The 20,497-nt window shown below is 33.6% G+C and overlaps 1 protein-coding gene and 1 long non-coding RNA gene across 3 annotated transcripts; both read right to left on the reverse strand.

Moving 5' to 3' along the window:
• Positions 1-1,926: 1,926 nt before the first annotated feature.
• LOC120257451 lies at positions 1,927-3,121 on the reverse strand. 2 transcript variants are annotated; one of them, XR_005535684.1, is made up of 4 exons: positions 3,040-3,121; positions 2,567-2,944; positions 2,388-2,462; positions 1,927-2,214 (listed from the first exon to the last, which is right to left on the reverse strand). It is a non-coding gene; the product is annotated as an uncharacterized LOC120257451 (long non-coding RNA). The 2 variants fall into 2 exon arrangements; XR_005535683.1 differs by having other exon boundaries at positions 1,927-2,226.
• Positions 3,122-3,623: 502 nt separating this feature from the next.
• LOC120257450 lies at positions 3,624-5,338 on the reverse strand. The gene is made up of 3 exons (XM_039264920.1): positions 4,590-5,338; positions 4,113-4,503; positions 3,624-3,965 (listed from the first exon to the last, which is right to left on the reverse strand). The coding sequence occupies exons 1-3, from the start codon at positions 5,126-5,128 to the stop codon at positions 3,624-3,626; spliced, it is 1,272 nt and encodes a 423-aa protein (XP_039120854.1). The 5' UTR covers positions 5,129-5,338.
• Between the last annotated feature and the right edge of the window lie 15,159 nt (positions 5,339-20,497).

Genomic DNA, 20,497 nt, shown 5'->3' on the forward strand with positions numbered 1-20,497 from the left:
GAGTCATCAATTATTTTTGCTGTAAGATTTTCAGGAGGTTACCGGCCTAACTTTTAACTATTTTCATTTAGTATCCCAATTTTGATTTGAATTAAAAAAAGCTACCAAGCTATGATTTATTCTCATCTGCAGGTTACCCCAAAAATTCTGACTAAAATTAGCTGATGTGGAGCTTGGACTTGCATAGTCAACATAGGGTTGCCAATCTGTCTGGCCAGATAAGTCGTCCACATCACCCATACATGCCACATCACTCCTTAATTTTCATCTCAGCCCAAGTGTCATGATCCCAAAAACTTTCCCTTTTTCCACCCTCCATCATCTTCTTCACCGATGCTATAGAGATGAGTAAATTTGTTTGGAGGTTACCAAACTTTCACCTTTTTTTTAAGGTATCCAAACTTTGATTTGTATCAAAAAGGTACCCCAACATTGACTTTTGCTTCACCGGCTGGTCACCCAGCCAATTCCGACAACTTAATGCTGATGTGGAGGCTGTGATTTCATTGTCATCACAGGCTTTTGCCAGGCAACAATTCCATGTCACCACTTAAAGGGTTATAATGTCATTACACACACATCAAGAAGAAGTCCATCCCCTTTTCTCCACTGGTTGGTAAGGGTTTGTTTGACACCTCGGAGAAGGCAAGGCCAGGAGTTAGCGAAAAAATACGGAGTAATTGGAGATCTAGCAAAAGAGAAACATGATTAGCCATTTCGGGGAGAGATGGAGTGAGCGAAGAACCCAACCGCGCAGGATTGCCAACTTATTGGCTCACCGGAGAAAGAAGACGACTCTAGTTTCTTTTATTTTTTGGATTTTTTTTATCTCTTTGGTTGATTTGGTCGGGGAGTTGGTAGACAGGGTTTAAGAGGTTTCTGTTATTGTTGTGAAAGCGCCTGCAAACGAAGGCTTTATAGCTGACAAGAAGAGCTCTCGTAAGACTGAAATATAATGATTATGTAATAATTATATAATGAAATATAAAGTTAATTATATTCAGTATTGAATTAATTACATGGTGATGAATAATTGTAACTAGGAGGTATGGGTTGTTAGAGAGTTTGTTAATGATTTACAACTTTATCCTGGCATATTATGTGTTTGTTAAAATGCCATTTGGAGTGTAAATTCAGCTCCTGCATCAGTTTTTCTGTATTTTCTACTGTAATGGCAGCAATGGTTGCATTTGAATGTATTGTTCAATTTTTAGATGTAAACATAGATTGATAAAATATGTGGGAAATAATACTATAACAAAAAAAGTTGAATTTACATGTAAAACAAATTGCACTTAATAAGCGCTACAAGTTTAATGAAGCTTTATGAGATAGGAACATATACTGAAGCTGTGAATATGCACATATGCAGTTGGTTCAATTTTTTTTGATTCTGCAGGTTAAGAGAGAAATGAGATTGCAAGTGCAGGCTCCTCCACACAAATTTAAGCAAAGATTGTGAAGAAACAATAAGTTCAAATTGAGATTTTACTACATAAGAAACACGAGCCTTTGTATAACAAAAGCTTTACAAAAATTGTTGTTTGATAACACTAAAAACCATATCTTCATTAAAACTAAAAGCTGCAGACTTTTACAAAAAAACAAAACAGCAGACAAGCGATGCTTTACAAAAAATGTGAACACTAAAACTATATCTTCACTAAAACTATAGATTTACAAAATTAGGCACTGCAGAACAATGCTTTACAAAAAAAAAATAGTAAAACTGCAGCTTTACAAAAAAAAACACTGCAAAATAGTGATTTACAAAAAATGTCAACACTAAAACTATATCTTCACTAAAACAGCAGATTTACAAAATTAGGCACTGCAGAACAATGCTTTGCAAAAAAATAGTAAAAACTACGACTTTTACAAAAAACACTACAGAATAGTGATTTTCAAAAAATGTCAACACTAAAACTGCAGATGTACAAAATCAGGCAAGCAATTTGCATCTTAAGAAGGTTTTTTGTAAGCATCAGTTGAACTAGAATAGGCTCCAATTCCTGGTGGCAACCAAATCTTTCTCCTTTTGTCAGCACCTCCTGCCTTGTTGGATGGCCCTGCTTATTTAGTTTTTACTTGAATCTTCAACATTGCTGAAGCAGTTGTTGATGATTTGTTGGTAGGTTTTCTTCCATAAGGATGTGCTTCCATTACAAGGTTTGAAGTTTGTTCTTTCCCTCCTGCAACTTCTTTCACTGCCATCTACACATTTGACTAAACATTATATAAATCAATCCATGTGCCATAACTGCTGTGGGTTAAAAATCCTAGAAATTATTTTATCAATTCCTCCCAAAAAACACCATCATTGAACATTTTAAAATTGGGATGGTCAATTAAAGTTATCCACAAGGAAAAACTAAAGAAGCACTTACATGGTCTAGGCTACTAAATTCATCTACATTTCTATATGAGCCCATGTCATATGTTTGCAAATGTCCAATGTCCACCTGCAATGTTACCATGACATTACAAAGGTTGATAGGGTAAACATATTATGAACTATTTTAAGTACTCCAAAACTGAATTCAGTGAAGTTTTTGGAATCACTCACTTGTGACACGTGCTCTTGTGTTTGGGAGCAAGGTGTTGTCCCATATGTTGTGCCAACAGGAATTGTAAAAAACTGCATAGAAGGGGATCAAATACAAGCATTGTAAACTATTCAAGGCATCAAACAGAACTGATGTTCCTAAGACACCAAACACAATCAATTGATTTCAATTGTTATAATTTAAGATACCAAACAGAAACAATCAATAGAAATCTCCACAATTGAAAGTTTGCCAACACTCATCTTTGATTGAGCTGGTATTCCTAAGTCAGATGCCTCTCCTTTTTGTCTAACATTAGCAAGTAACTCCACTCCCAATGAAGTCTCACCAAGAGAAGGTCCTCTGTGTTGTTGTTTTCGCAGGTTCTATGTGGTGTTCTTGTGAAACATAAAATATAATTAACACATGCATGTTATTGAAATTAGTTTGAATTAAAAAAAAATACATGTTAAGGAAATTGCTAAATAATTACCAGTTCCACTCCATGGAACCTCTTATTATGGCCTTGTGCACCACAAATGCTGCAGATCATCTTTCACCCCTCTCTTGCTGACCTTCCCCTTGGTATAAGCACTTGTTTCACCAAATTCTTTTTTTCTCAAGCATTGTTTTCCTGCCCCTTCTCCTGTTTACTGGTTGAGGTGGGATGATAAGGGACTTGATCACTCTTTGGCCATGAGTCTCTATCATGTGTAGGGTACAAGATGTGGCTATATGTTGCCATGAAAGGACTAACCCTATAGCATGGATGAAGGTAATCCTCAGGCTTCTCTCTGTTGTAATATAATACTGAAATTGAGTGACAACAAGGTATTCCACTAAGCCGCCGTCTTCTGCATGAACACTTGCACCCTGCCTTATTCACCACATATTGTCCATCAGGACCAACTACTTGGTATTTAGCTCCACCTGACCATGTGCTATTATAAAACCAACTAAGTTGTTTGGACTTGTCAAGTTTCTTTAATATCTTAGGGTAGTGGGTGGCTGTTACTCTTTGCATAGCATCTCTCCTCTTTTGAATTCTCTTCATCAATTGTGTTCTAATCATTTCATTCATTGTAATGACTCCCTTAACCCTAGCTTCAAGATTTGGCTATTAAAAACCTCACACATGTTATTTAATAGAATGTCACACTTGAATTGGGTATGGAAGTGTAATCTACTCCAATGTTTCGGTTCAATCTTTTTCATGTACTCAAATGCTCCTAGGGACATACCTTTCAAACCTTCAATTGCTCTCTTATATGCAGAAAGGTATGTTGCCCTAGCACATGACCAAAGTTGGTCCTTAAGTGTTTTTCCCTTATATGTTTGCTTGAAATTGGTGTGAATATGCCTAACACAGTACCTATGCTCGCTGTTTGGGAATAATTCATGTATTGCAGGCATTAAACCCTAATTACAACACAGCAATAGGAATAAGAATTAGATAAGAAAATTGCAGAATTCAGCATATAGAACACACAGACATAGTTAAAAAAAAAAAAACAAAGTGTATTAGTTTGTAAAGACATAGCACATCAATTGAAAAGAATTTCTTACCTTTTGTCTATCAGACATGAAGGCCCATTGCTGGCTGTCATTAATTCTGAGGTCTTGTGCAAGCACTTGTAGAAATTTGGTCCAACTGTCCTTGGTTTCTCTCCTAACAATAGCCCATGCTATGGGATAGATGCAGTCATTTGCATCTATCCCAACAACAGATAGTAATTGCCCTCCATACAACCCTTTAAGCCAGCATCCATCAAGTGACACCAATCTCCTGCAACCTGCCAAGAAGCCAGCTCTCAAAGGAGCAAGGCAAATATATATACCTTCAAACACATCTTCGTTACACTCAATGATAACAATTGACCTAGGGTGTGTCCTAATCAATTCCAGCCTGTAGTCATGCAACCTAAGGATTTGTGACTCCTCATCACCATCTATCATCCTTGATAACAAGCAAGCAAATTTTAATAACTAAATGATATACATGTCTAGAGATAACAATAATAAAAAGATTAGAGGCCAACTCACCTGTGTGCTATGCACTTGACCCTGTATGCCTTCAACCTACTGACATTTACTTTTTGATTTGTTTTCACAACCTGCACAATAACAGATATGGCCCAATTTGGGTTTGCCCTAAATTGTTCAAGGTAATTCATTGCTATCCAATTTGCTCTGACATGTCTATTATTATGGTCTTTGGAACACTCATGCTTAAACACTCCAGATTTTATCTGAACTGTGCTTTTGTCTCCAACCATTGGTGATACCCACAAGTAGAAATGACAACCCTTTTTACAAAAAGCCTTGCACTTTTTCTTTGTGTTGGGCCTAAAATTCATCACGTATCTATTTTGTATCCCATAATTTCTGACTGCCTCCTTAAATTGTTTGAAATCCCTAAATTTCATACCAACTTTGAATTGGGGGTTCTTCATGTCAACTTCACCATTAAATTCAGGATATCTAGCCCTAGATGAAGCTAATTCCTCTTCATCTGTAGAAGATGCAGACTGGAAGGCATCTGAATCAGCATATTCACTATCTTCACCAAGTTCAACCCCCATCTGTGCAGCTTGACCACAATTGCTAGACTGTTCTGCAAACCTACTTTCATTGCCTATGATTTCTTCTTCTGACCTATCACTGAAACTATAGTCCGAGTCATGAAAATCCCCCTCATCATCAACATTTCTTCCATTGTCCTTACCCCCAGTTATTATTTCTTCCAATTTTGCATCATCCACAACCTCATCTTCATCTTCCTTTACATGTTTCAGTAGTTCCACATTTGCATCATTACTTACATTCAGACCACTAGGAAGTGTAATACACACATATATCTCCCTAGTACACCCCACAGACATGGCCATTTCTAGGGCTTCTAAATCAGTTCTGATTTCTCTATGAACTCCCATACCACTCCTTGCATCTAACCAACCAATTGAAAACCCATCTACATCCAAACCAAATTCCTTGGCCATGCTAACTAGTTCTATTCTTGACATTTGGTCTGCACAACAATAGTCTATATAACCAGCAAACCCTTCTATCTCATCCAATTTGTAATGGAGCCTTATTGTGAACAATTCAACACTTGGCACTGTAAACAGGGCAATTGTATCAAATTAGTGATCAAGGTAAAGTACAATTAAAAAATTGTGTATATATATAAGCAACTAAATTAATGCCACATTTAACTAGATAATGAATAAGCAAACTAAATTAAATTGACCAATTCATGTGGATGGAAAAAAAAATTGAATTAATAACTCATATAGAGGGGCACAACATATGGCAGGACATATATAGCTATCTATAACGAAACAACAAGATAGTACATATATAAAGAAACATAAAAGATAACAACATATTAAATGGCAACAGTTAGCTTAAAGAGATAGTAAATGGCAAATCCTTTGTTCCTTGCATCTCAGGAGCAAATATGCAAAAAAAACCGAATACACAAACAAAACATATTACTTAATAAAATATTTCATTTTGAAAGTTTATCATAATGTTTTGGCACCATGTGTTGCTTTTGTGTCAAATGCCACAAAAACTTTGGCATTGTCTAGTCCATGTCATGCCAAATGGCATAAAAAATTCTGGAATGATTTTATTCAATGCCAAATTGTTCTTGTTATCTTGCAGTAATGTAAACAGAGTTTATTTAACAAAATATATAGTTTGAGATGACATTTATATAATTATACATCATCTCCAAATATACAAACAAGTTAATTATCCAAAGATACAAATTTCAATAACCCTAAAGGGAAAAAAATAAATATAGAAGAAGCTAAACATGAAGAATAGTAAGAGATGTGGAATGAATTTATTCCATGCCAAATTGTTGTTATCTTGCAGTGATGTGGTAAGAGATCCATGATATATATAAGAGGAAATTATTGAATTAATTGAAACAACATCTCTAATTTCATATATGTATAATCACTCAGAATTCAATCTTTTCTTAACTATATTTTCTTAAGCAAACCACTCTAAACAATGATCCTAAATCATATAGATAAAAAAACCTGTAAACAGAGTTTATTTAACCAAATATATAGTTTGAGATGACATATATATAATTATACATCATCTCCAAATATACAAACAAGTTAATTATCCAAAGAAACAAATTTCAATAACCCTTGAAGGAAAAATATATATAGAAGAAGCTAGACATGAAGAACAGTAACAACAAAAGCAAATCCCCACAAACAAAACTAACATGAAAATAAAAATCCAAACTAAAACCTCTAGCAAGATCCACAACATGAGCAACCAACCCTGAACAACAATAACAATGAAAGATCAATACCAAAGTGACACACACCACATGTAAATAAACAAAATATCTGAAAGTAAAATATTTCATTTTGAAAGTTTGTCATAATGTTTTGGCACCATGTGTTGCTTTTGTGCCAAATGCCACAAAAAAGTTTGGCATTGTCTGTTCATTTCATGCCAAATGGCATAAAAAATTCTGGAATGATTTTATTTCATGCCAAATTGTTGTTATCTTGCAGTGATGTGGTAAGAGATCCATGATATATATAGGAGGAAATTATTGAATTAATTGAAACAACATCTCTAATTATAACTTCATATATTTATAATGCAACCAATCAGATATTTCAATCTTTTCTTAACCTATCTTTTCTTAAGCAAACCACTCTAAAAGTCATGTTATCCTTAGAATTCATATATATATTAAAACCTCAACAAGGAATAGTAATGTAAACACAGTTTATTTAACAAAATATATAGTTTGAGATGACATATATATAATTATACATCATCTCCAAATATACAAACAAGTTAATTATGCAAAGATACAAATTTCAATAACCCTGAAGGAAAAAAAATATATAGAAGAAGCTAAACATGAAGAACAGTAACAACAAAAGCAAATCCCCACAAACAAAACCAACATGAAAATAAAAATCCAAACTAAAACCTCTAGCAAGAGCCACAACATGAGCAACCAACCCTAAACAACAATAACAATGAAAGATCAATACCAAAGTGACACACACATGTAAACAAACAAAATATCTAAAAGTAAATATGTATCATAGCAAAATAATGATGTGAACACCCAAATACTCACAACGTAACCTACAATGTTGGGGCTACCTTTCCCTCACACCGAATGTCCTACAATAAAATTAACTAGGGCCAGGGAAAACATAAACCTCCTACCATAAACAACGAGTCCCTAGCTAAGAGGGGTTAGGGTTTCTGAGAAGAGCACTTACAATACGCTGGGGCTACCTTCCCCTCACCACAAACCTCCCAGTTAACGGCCATCTTCGCCGATGAGTTCACCTCTGTTCAACGACCTTCTCGAAGGTAACAACGATCTCCGGGCAGCAACTTCGGCTCTCTTCACAGGCCAAACGATGACTTCACTTTCCCTCACTCACTGTCCCCTTCTCGGAGATGAGAATGAATTGTCCTAGCTTGGAATTCATGAGAAGGGGTTTTACGGACGCGTGGCAAACACTGTTGGACATGTGACTCCCTTGTTGATGTGGAAAGGGCGCGTGCCATGGTGCTGATTTGGAAGCCACATAATGAATAACCTATTGAAATTGGCTGGGTGACCAGCGGTGAAGCAAAAGTCAATGTTGGGGGTACCTTTTTGATACAAATCAAAGTTTGGTAACCTCCTGAAAAATTTACTCCTATAGAGATAGAGATAGGAAGAGGAGTGGGAAAAGGAGGAGCACGATCGCGACAAGGAATACTTGTGTTTTTCCCTTACTTTTTGTTGTGGTTTTGTGAACATTGAGAATTTTTTAGCGTTGGTTGGGTCTATGATCTCTCTGGGTGAATATGTTCTGCTGCTGCTATTGTTAATTGGTTTTTTTAATGGTTTTTTAAGTATATTTGGAAGGATAACATTGGTTCCTCGAGAATGGGAGGAATGCGAATGGTGTTCTTTGTTTCAATATATTTTATTCTATTTATATATTTTTTTTTTTGAAGTATCTTCCAGCTCTATTGATAAGGATAAGAGGAATGCGAGTATTGTGAGGTTTTATTGCCTTCTTTATATGTAATTTTATTTAATGTTTTGTGTTCTTTAATGTTTTTTTCTAGTCAATCTTGGGTGAAGATAATTGAGTTCCTTTTTTCCTTTTATTTTTTTATTGAAGGTTGATGGAGGATCTAAAATCTATCTCAATGTTTCCTAGTCACAGAAATTATCATATATGCATGGCCAGTTCTCTATAACAATTCCATTTAAGTTTCCAGAATATATTACTCCTATCACAAAGATCCTCCCAAAATGAGAAAAGATAATCTTCAATGTGAATATTGCGGCTGACAAGGAGGTTTTGTGCCAAGATTCCAGGAAACTCATCGGGCATGCTTTGAAAGTATTAGTGGCTTGTTTCCTCTTCCTTGTCGCGGTCGTGCTCCTCCTTTTCCCACTCCTTTTCCTATATCTATCTTTATCCCATTGTTGAAGAAGATGATGGAGGCTAGAAAAGGGATAGTTTTGGGATCATGACACTTGGGCTGAGATGGAAATTAATGGGTGATGTGGCATGTCTGGGTGACATGGATGACTTACCTAGCTAGACAGACTAGCAAGTCTAGGCTCCACATCAACTAATTTCATTTGGGTAGCCTTTTTTTGATTCAAATCAAAGTTGGGATACCCAAATGAAAATAGTTGAAAGTTAGGTAACCTCCTGAAAAATTTACTCATTTTTCCTCTAATCCGTATCCATTAACTCTCTGTCTCTCTCTTGTTATGCTTTAGCTTCCAAAGGTGATAGCTCAGAGTATAAAATTTGCTTGATGTGAGCGCGTCACTACTCACTTGCCACCTCTTTAATCTTCCTTTCTTTTTGTGATCCTCTAAAATCTTATAACCTTCACTTCCTATGACAAGTAGGGGCAAACCCTGGCTATCTCCTACTCGACCGAAGGACAGTGGTGTCTCATCCACTCAATTTAAAAATCATAATTTGTCAAGCATTCAACTAGGTAGATGCTGGATTTCCGTTGCCAGTGAAAGACGAGCTCATATTAGAGACCTCTCCCTTGATCCAAGGCCCTGCTGGCTTGGATAAGTTGAAGTTCTTCATTTCTAAGTGCTTCAAGATTGATTGTGACTCCAAATTTAGAGTGGCTAGTCACTTCACAAACACAATTTATGGCAAGTTTTAAGGTTGTTAAATCAATGGAAAAAGCTGGGGTGATGTTCCAATAGCCGACCTCCCAACAGTTTCTTTCTTATAAGAAGAAGCACTCACCAAGCCATGCAGTGCATATTGTTTGAAGGTCCATGATCAGTTAATTGCTTGGTCCTTCAACTACTTCCTCGGTAACCAAATTTCTAGCCAGTGTTGGCCCAACTCTCCATGGTAGTAATGTGGGTCTAGTTACATCACATTCTAATTGAATGGCGGAAAGATGAAATTCTTGAAGATATCACTGAAAAAGTTGGAAGGGTATTGAAGGTTGATGAGTAGACAACCTCTTTGAAATGATCTAAATTCACTCGAGCTTTAGTGGAACTAGATTTATCTCTTTTTGTCAAAAGTGGTTTTTTGGATTGATGAAAATGAAGGATGTGTCTTTGTTGTTTGTCCAATATGAATGCGTACCCATCTTTTGTTATTGGTGTGGGATGATCGGACATGCCAAAGCCAACTGCAACCGCTTGTAGGAATCACCTATGATGACCTCTCCTATTCCAAACTTTTGGTTAGAAACCAAAGTTAGGCCAATATAGATATGGTGCCCCACTTGAGCTGGTAACATGCAATTTATAGAGCTGAGAAGAGAGAGAGAGAGAGAGAGAGAGAGAGTTGAGGAAAGACACACTTCTTTCATTAGAGTAAAGAAAACATATAATTTAATTGTAAAGATTGAATATTCCCTAGATTTAACCCTTAATCTTCTCCATATGATTTGATATGATTGTTAGGAAAGGAAAATAGTGGAGACCAAATTCTTTCTTGCTTAAATGAACAAGAGGAGCAATAATTGTTTGTCCAAAAAACACAATATAGATCACAAAACATCACACAAACAACACAACAATTTTTAACGTGGAAAACTCCTTCCAAAAAGAAGGATAAAAACCACGAGACCTCTCTCCAGTCCAAAAGCAAGGCTACACTATGACTCAACAATGTCTACAGAAAATCAAATATGTTCACTAGCACATCATACCAAAACATGAACAACCATCATAAAAAAAAAACACAAGAATATGGAGAGATAAATTAGGGCTACAGTTATTGCAACAAAAAACAACTTTTCTGACCTCAAACAACGATCTTCACCATTTAGAATAAAGATCCAAATGTCTTCTAAAATTGACCAAAAAATCAGCCAAATCAAACCGCAGATGCTATGCTGATCGTGAAGTTAGATCAAACTCACCGGAGCAAAAATACAACTTAGAACACCTTCTATTCAGAGAGCTCTAATAAAAAAACCAGCCTTCAAAATCAGATCTTTACTGTTCAGAATAAAGAACATTGATATGCGAACATGTCCACCAAAATTCAGCTCTATCAAACTACAAATAATTTTTTTTGATTGGTAATTTGATGAAACTGGCTGTAGAATAAAATATCTCACAAACTCTCCCTTTCTTTGTTTTCTCAAAAATGTTGCAAAAACCGTGACCTATCTCATGAAGAAAATTGCTGAAAACCGTTATTAAAATCCCTAATGGGTTATCATAACATGGGCCTCACATAAGATTTGGGCTTGCTCCACATAGGAAGGGAACCCAAGCCCAACAATGATTTAGCCTTTAGCCATCTCCACATGATTTAATTTGCATTGATGCATTCCTTGATTGTTCCGCCTAACTTGTTATGTGTTGATTGTTTCCATATGACTTAATATTCCTATCATCGTTTGATTGTTCAACCACCCAACCATCGCAAAGGTTTCCTTCAGATTCTGATTACCGTCCTTGGTTAATTGTTTCTCACCGCTAATGAGACTACGACAATGGTGGCTCGTTAAGGTCTTCCTCATGTGAGCAACATGTACCCAGGGCTAAGTCGGCTACAGAGAAAGGTATGACAGAGCCTATACACATGGTAAGTTTCCCTTGACAGTCATGAGGTGGAGGGAATATACAGCGGACACAGTGCCTGTACTTTGGTTTTCTCATCATCTCGAATTGCTAGACAATTTGTAGATGCATTGAATGAAGGGGATTTAGGGCTTGTGTGAATAGGTTTAAGAAAAAAAATGTTTTTTTCTTTTTCAGTTTGATAGAAGGACTTTTTTTTAAAAAAAAATTGCTTCTTAGAGTAAGTTAAGTGCTTTTTTTGTATTTTATGTTTGGATAAATTAATGCAGAAGTACTTTTATATGTGTGAAGATGTTGAGATGTGCACTCGTTGAAAGAACTTTTTCAATGTCAAATTACTAAAATGAGCCTTCATTGTGTTATTATAATAATAACACTAATAATAATAATAATAATAATAATAATAATAATAATAATAATAATTATTATTATTATTATTATTATTATTATTATAGGGTTGTGAAAAGATTGAGAAAATTATTTATTTCATAAGGTTACCTTAGTAATTTCATAACCCCAAAACAACTTCTGAAAAATTCTTTTCCCAGAAGCACCACATGACTAACCTATGAAAAAAAGTAATATTTCAGCTTCTGCTTTTGCAGAAAAAGGCAATACAAACATGTTTTTCTAAACCCATAAGTGCTTAACTTATAAAAAAAACACTTGTGCTAATCCAAACAAGCCCTTAGGGGAAGACCCTTAAGTATCCTAAAGGAGCTTCTGAGGATGCCATGTGTTTAGGTGATATGAGCATTGTGCATATTAGCGATCGTGCTAGTTCCGTGAACCACAAGGTACCCTTATTGGCTAGGGTTTCCACTGCATCCCTCCATATTAGCCCGCCTTTGGAATTGTCCCTTTAGCTTCAATGGTTACCTCTGCCTCCAATGGCACAGTTAAAAGGAAAGGCGATTACCATAGAGGAAGATCTCCTAAAAGAAAACCAGCCCCCACCACAGTTGTTGCATCCCATTTTATAAATGGCCTAGGTTTATCTGGTGAAACTACTAACATGCCCGAACCATGTCTATCGAGCTCAGTACACCGATAAACTACTGCATACCTACAAGGTCAAGACCACGTGAGTATGCAAGGCCTCAGAACCTGTCTCAATATAATAGATAACATCTAATCAAAAGTACAAATTTCAATTAAAAAATACTACAATGTCGTGATATAAGAAAATTCAAACTAACACGGTTAGCAAAAACAACAATTATTCAGTGCCAATGTTTAGGTCTACTAGAAGGATAGAACATTATTAACTTGCAAAAACTAAGTGGCACTTCGATTAATAACCCTCGCTAAGCTATCCGCCAAACGATCCTATGACTGATTAGAAAAATGATAAAAACACATTTATGAGCTCAGAAGCCCAGTAAGCAACCACTAAAAATATTGGGATCATGGAAAATTCTCGAAAACTCAGAATTTAAACACAAATAATAAAACATAGCGCAATACTTGTCAAAATACAATCCAAAACAAAATGATTCAGCAAAATACAATTTTTGTCAGTTAATCCAGAATATACATCCCCCAATTCACTATTGCCGAAACAATATATCAGAGATCATACATTTAAAATCAGTGCCTAAGTCAAAGGTTAAGAGTTCATTTATTTACCCTCGGTGATTAGAGTCAGATTGTCAAAAACCGTTATTCTTTCAATGATGACACTATGTGAAACTATAGTCTTTTAACAGAGTTTCATGTCGACATGATCAGTGTTTAACCAACGATAACATGGTTAATTAGTGCATAATTAACTAGAGACTAACATAGTTATGCCAAATAAGTTTAATATTCAAAATAATCAAACAAACTATCAAAATTTCATGACAAAGCCTTTTAGAGTAATCCAAGAACAAGAAGAAATGGCAACATTCGCATGATCCCAATTTAATAGTAAAATAAACTAATTATTCAAAAAATTAGTAGCATGCTAAACAGTTCAATAATTAATCAACAAATGTTTGTATAATTTAACCAGTAAAATAAAATAAATAAATAAATAACTAAATGAACATCAACTAAAGCTAACAATTAATCAAATAAATAATTAGAAGATAAGTAATCAAATAAATGAATAAATAAGTAAAGAAAATTTAATAATTTCCAAAAACAATGAGCAGTAATAGACCTTGAATTCAAAACCAAAACATTTAAATAATATATGAATAGCTTTAAAACCAAACTAAAATAATTAAATAATTCTGTAAATAAATGCCAATAATCAGAAATTTTGTATATATATACACAAAATTTATATGTGATTTACTTACCTCGAATCATTCAAATTCTAATCCACACTTGATAACCAAACTCACCCCTCCAGGAAGGGCCCTAACAACATAAAACAAACTCTAATTACTTATCGTTTGGCGTTGTTGCTAATTCCTTCTTTCCGTTGCCAATTTCAAATTTTGGAGACAAAATATAAAAACACATTTGGCAAGTTGTTTTTATTTCCAAAATTTTGTCAACAATCCTCACGTAGTCACGTTTCCGAAAAAATAGAAAACAATCTTTTTATATTTTCAATATTTTTGAAAACATTTCAAAACCCCTCCTTCTTTCATGAAACACCTCCGCTTCTACTTTTTTTTTTCTCTCCCTCTTTCTCTCTCATTGGTTTTTTATTTTTATTTTTAAATATTTTATTATAAATTAAAACTAATAGTCTAAGAAAAATAATATATTTAAAAGAATATTTATAAAAATACATTATTTGGCTTGTTGATATTTTACGAATTAGTTTATGAAGTTTAAAAAATTATATTTTTAGAAAGTATTTGTAAAAATTATTGTTTGACCCTTATTTTTTATAAACTAGGAAATGATATATAATATACATACACACACAGATATATATATATATATATATATATATATATATATATATATATATATATATATATATATATATATATATATATATATATATCAAAAAAATATTTGTAAAAACCTACTATTTAAGCAATTGACTTTTTACTTGATTTTAAAAAAAAAAACTTATGACCACATCTCTATAGCCCCTTCCCCCTTTATTTTTTTTAAAATATGATTGGTCCAATTTAAGATGTATTTAATTTTTTTTTTTTAGTTTCAAATGGTTAGCACAAAATTATTGTGAAGCTCTTTTAATACAAATTTGAAACATTATGATAAATAAAATTTAATTTTTCATATTAGTTTACTTATTTGTATTATTAAATAAAAAAATATGAATTTGAATAAAAATTATAAAAAAAACTTCATAATAATTTTGTACAAACCAAATGTGTTTTGTGTTTTCAGCTTCTTAAAATGCATAATAGTTAATATATCCAAACATATTTTTGTTTTAAAAAAATTGACAACAAAACAAAAGAGGAACAAAAACAAAAAACAAAAAAAAATAAAAACTACCCTTTAGTAATTTCTTAGTATCACCAACTATAATCTATGTCAAATTAAGCCTACAACATGCTTACCAAGAATTTTGTTAATAGAACAATATTGCATTAACCAAGTAATTAAAACAAGAAAGAATGCATAAGCTATTCTATAAAGCTATCCAGAAGAAGCACTAACTTTTCAACAAGTTTGGATGCCAAGAGTGGATTGGGGGAGGAGTGGATTGGGAGTGACATGAGGGGTAATGGAGGAGGAGTGAGAATGAAGAATGTGTTTGGTTGGTAAGGTTTGGAGAGTGTAATTTATTGGGAATGGGAAAAGTAAAGAAAATGAATATGATAAAATGACAATTATGACCGTCATCCATATAAATGATATTGTATATATAATAATGACTTATTTTTAATTATATATATTTTTAAATTATGAAAAATAAATATTTAATTTTGGTATACTATAATTTCAATCTAATTTTTGGGATGAGATGTTAATATCATTAATTAGATATTAATTAACAGTGTTAAATATACTGAATTATTTTTAATTATAATTTTTAAAACATTGAAAAAATCTAACTAATTAATTATAAAAAATAACTATTTACATTGATAATACTATAATTTTGTTATAAATATTATATTTAAATATTAATATTATTAATTAGCTAGTTATTAATGGTATTAACTATAATGAGATATTTTTAATTATATTTGTTTAACACATTCAAAAAATTTAACTAATTAATTGTAAAAAAATAACTATTTAATTTTATAATACTATAATTTTGTTATAAGTATTATATTTAAATATTAATATTATTAATTAGATAATAATTAATGGTATTAACTATAATAAGATATTTTTAATTATATTTGTGTAACACATTCAAAAAAATTTAACTAATTAATTATCAAAATAAATATTTGTAAACCTAGGGGCATATAAGTTTTTTCCATATCCAGGATTGGGCAATCCCCCCAAAAACATGGTGATTGAGACTCACTCACATGGATGAGTCCCACTCTCTCCACAATCCCCTCTCACTCCTATTGATGGACACCCAAACAAGGGATTGCATGTACTCCCCCCTCACTCCCACTCCACTCTTGACATCCAAACACCCCCTTAAAGCACTGCAGGACACCAACTTATGAACCATTAGTTTTTGAGGAAAGCTTTAAAAATTAGAAGGTCAACCCCACCTACGAAAACCTAACCATTCAAATAAGCAAATACCTTACGGAAGTGAAACAAAGATTAAAGAAGTTACACATTAAGGTCCACCAATTAATAAAAGTATTCAGAGACTTGGAGTATCTTTCAAATGAAAAAAAAAAATCAAACCTTACTTAAACCAATAATGAATGACTTATACAAAATTCCAAAACTACTCCAAGCTGCACCAAAAACTTAACACCAACATGCTAAATCCAGCAGAGGACACTTGATATAGTGCCATGGCATTTAATTAAAGTTAGGTGAGATAGGTTCTAGTAAAAAAACAAGAGGTTTATAGAACTAATATAACCACTAATGCCAAGAGTAGGTCCCTAATCCTTTCACTACAGGGACATTATATATAACATCGATCTTCTCAAGTTGGGAAAAAGTCTCCCAATGCACTCACTATCCCTATAGGGAAATGAACATAGATCCAGTACAAGCTATGCTAGCCAACAGATTATCATCAGACTCATTATACAATAATTCCGATATAGAAATTAAGAGATGGTAAGAATAGATATGCAAGATTGGCAAATTAAACCATCACCGCCTACCCAAAAAAAATTATTAAAATTACCCTAGAATAGCTTAACAGAAAAGACTCATGCAAATAGCCACATACGCAGCATTAAACAAAAGCCAATAACTCCAAATACAAATAAACTGATATTACGATTCTCAATGTTTTCATAGATATTACAACAAGAGAATAATCATATTCATATAGCTTTCTAGTTACCTATAAAAACTACTTACATGTGCTTCACCTAACCCTAAACCATCATAGTACAAGGATATTCTCTGTCATGAGCTAAAGAAGAACAAAACAATAAGCTTTCAACATCATACTCTCCAAAATAGCATTCAAGGCATGCAACTGAAGTTAATGCAATTCTGCATGCTTGCGAATGCATAAGCAGAGACACCATACAAGGCATAGATCAAGAAAATGACTAGATCTTATATAATGAATTATTACCAATACTACCATAAACACAAAAGATCTAACCCACAAAAATATACATACCTGTGTTCCCTCTCCTTAGAAGCAACCGTGGAAAAAAATGCAATGCTTTGAAGAAAGAACTTCGAAACATAATCATGAAACTAGAGATAAGGTGATGTGCTATAGGTGCTTCTTTGTTAAACCATGGCTTGGTCATAGAAGCGAGATACTTGTGGAATGTGGCTGGAATTTTGAATAAAACAAGATAAGATTTGGAAAACTGTTTAAACAGATGATAAGGTTGAGAGATGATGTGTTATTATTAATATTTTAAAATGGTGGGGTCCACATCTATGATTCACCACTCTAGAATCATTGACATGGTCTCTAACCCCTTGTTTGGTTCAAAGAGGAAGTTTGGAGGAGGGGAGTGAGGGGAGATTGGAGGGGTGGAAGATGAAGGAGTTGTAAAAATATCATGTTTGGTTTGTTGTAGGGGCGAGGAGGGGTAATCCAAATTTTTTGTTTGGTTAGATGGAAGAGTGAGAGGGAGTATAATATATATTTTCCTTTTTTATATAAAAAAATGAAATTATCTACATTTTTAAGGAGTGAGGGATCATGGATAGTCACACTAATCTATTCTATCGGTTAATATTAATATATGAAATATATAATCTTTAAATAGTATATATATTTTTTAATATAAATAAGTTCTCAATTTAAAAAGAAGAAAAACACTATTTAGGTTGAATAGTTAGCCAACATTTGGGTCTGAATGCTAACACCGGAGTCGGGGTAAGCATCACTTTAAAAAGAATGAACCACTTATTATAGAGTTTTTTCACTTACTAGAGCAACTATTCACGTATTATATTAAGTTTTCACTTAATATAACATGTTTCTATTATTTTTAATAGCAAACCATTTTTATAGAGTTTTTTCAAGTACTAAACCAGCTATTCATGTAATATATTAAATTTTCATTTAATATATCATGTTTCTACTTATTTATTTTAAATTATGTACATTTTTTATATTCTTGATTTTAACATTATTGTATATAGAATTTATTAATATTATGATTATGATTAGTTTTTTTATTATTACTCTAATTCATTTATCAGTTACTTTATTGTTATATTTTTTTAATTTGCTTTTATGATCATTATTATATTTATAAATCACTTCATCATTAACCATCTAAATTTGATAAAAATATAAATTATGAGGAAACATAATGATATATATAGTTGGTGATTAAATTAATGTATATAATAGGATATATGTGTAATATATTCAAAAGAAAGGGGCATTTTGGTCTGAAAAAATAATAAAAGAACCCACTTCTCCAATGGACCCCAATTTGGAGAAGTGAGGTTTGGGGGAATGCATCACCCCTCCAAACTCCTCTTCCTTCAAAATCCTCCAACCAAATAGCCCCTACTTCTCCAAACTCCCTTTTCATCCCTCCAAACTCCCCCAACCAAACAAGGGCTAAAGCTCTTCTATCTTCTTATCTAGAATCAGGGGGATGAGGATATGGAGCTTGAAAAAACTTAGGAAAGGAATAAAAGGATAAAAGTTTAGCAGAAATGGATGATGAGATGACTCTCGACCAAATTCAAGATGGCCTCTGAAAAGGCACCTTAGCCCATAGAAGCTCCAATCAATAAGACATTACCAACAAGAAAGGGTAACTGGAGACTTAGTTGATCAGATACCATTCTTTCCTGATGAGGGAGTTTCTTTTACTTATCAATCTCTTCATGTTAATCTTTGCTTATTTCTTTAATATCCTTCTCTTAATTTTTTTCATGACTCAAAATAACTCAATTTATTGGAATTACATAGATATTACAAAATTTGGCTAGTATTAATCTAGTCAAAGACCTTATTAAAGCTCATACCTCATGCATTATTAGTCCTGTTAATACTAGAGTAAACAACAATCGTATTACTTGTTTTTGTTCTAGATTCAGCAAGAACTGAAACTGGGTAGTGATTCCTTCTTTGGTATTAACGTTCATTGGTGCAAATCTATGGGTTTGGTTACTCCTTTAGCTATCTCTCATTAAGTTCTCCATCTGGTAATACCCTCCTAACTTGCTGATGTTGGATCCAATCCATTGTGTACAATGGATAGTCGACTGAGGTTTAGTGAAGGTTGTGGAGAGAATTAACTTACCTTGCTTCTTTAAATTTTCCATACATAAGTTTAGGTGATTTCAATACTATTTGTTCTAGTTTTGAGAACAAAGGGGGTTCTTTCACCTATTATGATTGTAAAGCTGGTATGTTTTCTAATTTTAGTGCTAACAACTCTCTTCTTAAGGTTAATTATAGATAAGTGCTTGAGTAGACATATTTTAATATATGTTTTACATGCATTGAGCATCATCTTTACCATGCTTTATGTCTCATATTGTGTATTTGGTGTTCTTTTGTGCAATTAGGTTATGAATTCTTTGAAGAATTAAAAGGGAGCAAAGATAGGCTATAAAGGCACAATGTTGAGAGTTCTTGTGCAATTCAAAGACCAAGAAACTAGAGGAGTTCATGAATGTAAATATGTGTGCCAACTTCCAAGGAGATTCAAGTCAATTTACTAGTTGGAAGGGCATAAAGGCAGTCACATCTTTATGTTCCTTTTTTTTATGAAGATTGCAAGATCCCTCGAAGACGTGTCGATGAAGAAAAGTTTTATAGCCTACCACATGATCGTGTGCCTGATTATGTAGCCTCAAGAGGAGAATATTTGGATCGCGTTTGTGAAAATCACTGTAGTAAACCACTGTAGCAATTTTAATGTAACAAAGTTATTGTTCACACGCCCGCGTGGAAATTCTTGCAGCCCACGCGGGCACGTGGAAAATCTACATGGGCGCGTGATTGCATGTGACAGACACGAATCTGAGCTATAAATACGCTGTTTGCCCTATTTTTGAGTGACTTTTTGTGGAGCTTTTGGCGAGCACTTTGTAGGCAAGGCGGCTAGGGTTTGGAAGGAGGTCTTTGGCAACATTGGGGAAATTCCATCATCAACTTTGATCGATCTTCTCTCCGTGATAGCAAGAGGAAGCCACCGGTAACCTAGCTTCGTAGGAGGATTCTTCAAGACGGTGGGCGACCCATCAAGGCCATTCATCACGAATTCAATGTGGTTTTCCTTCATGTTTTTCATTGCTTTTCATTGTAGTAATCATTGGCTTGCAACTTGCCCCATGGAGGGCTAAACCCTAGTGGGTAATTGGGCATGTGAATCCTAGGATCTAT

This window comes from Dioscorea cayenensis, unplaced genomic scaffold, assembly GCF_009730915.1.
Source record: "Dioscorea cayenensis subsp. rotundata cultivar TDr96_F1 unplaced genomic scaffold, TDr96_F1_v2_PseudoChromosome.rev07_lg8_w22 25.fasta BLBR01002128.1, whole genome shotgun sequence".
Taxonomy (NCBI): domain Eukaryota; kingdom Viridiplantae; phylum Streptophyta; class Magnoliopsida; order Dioscoreales; family Dioscoreaceae; genus Dioscorea; species Dioscorea cayenensis.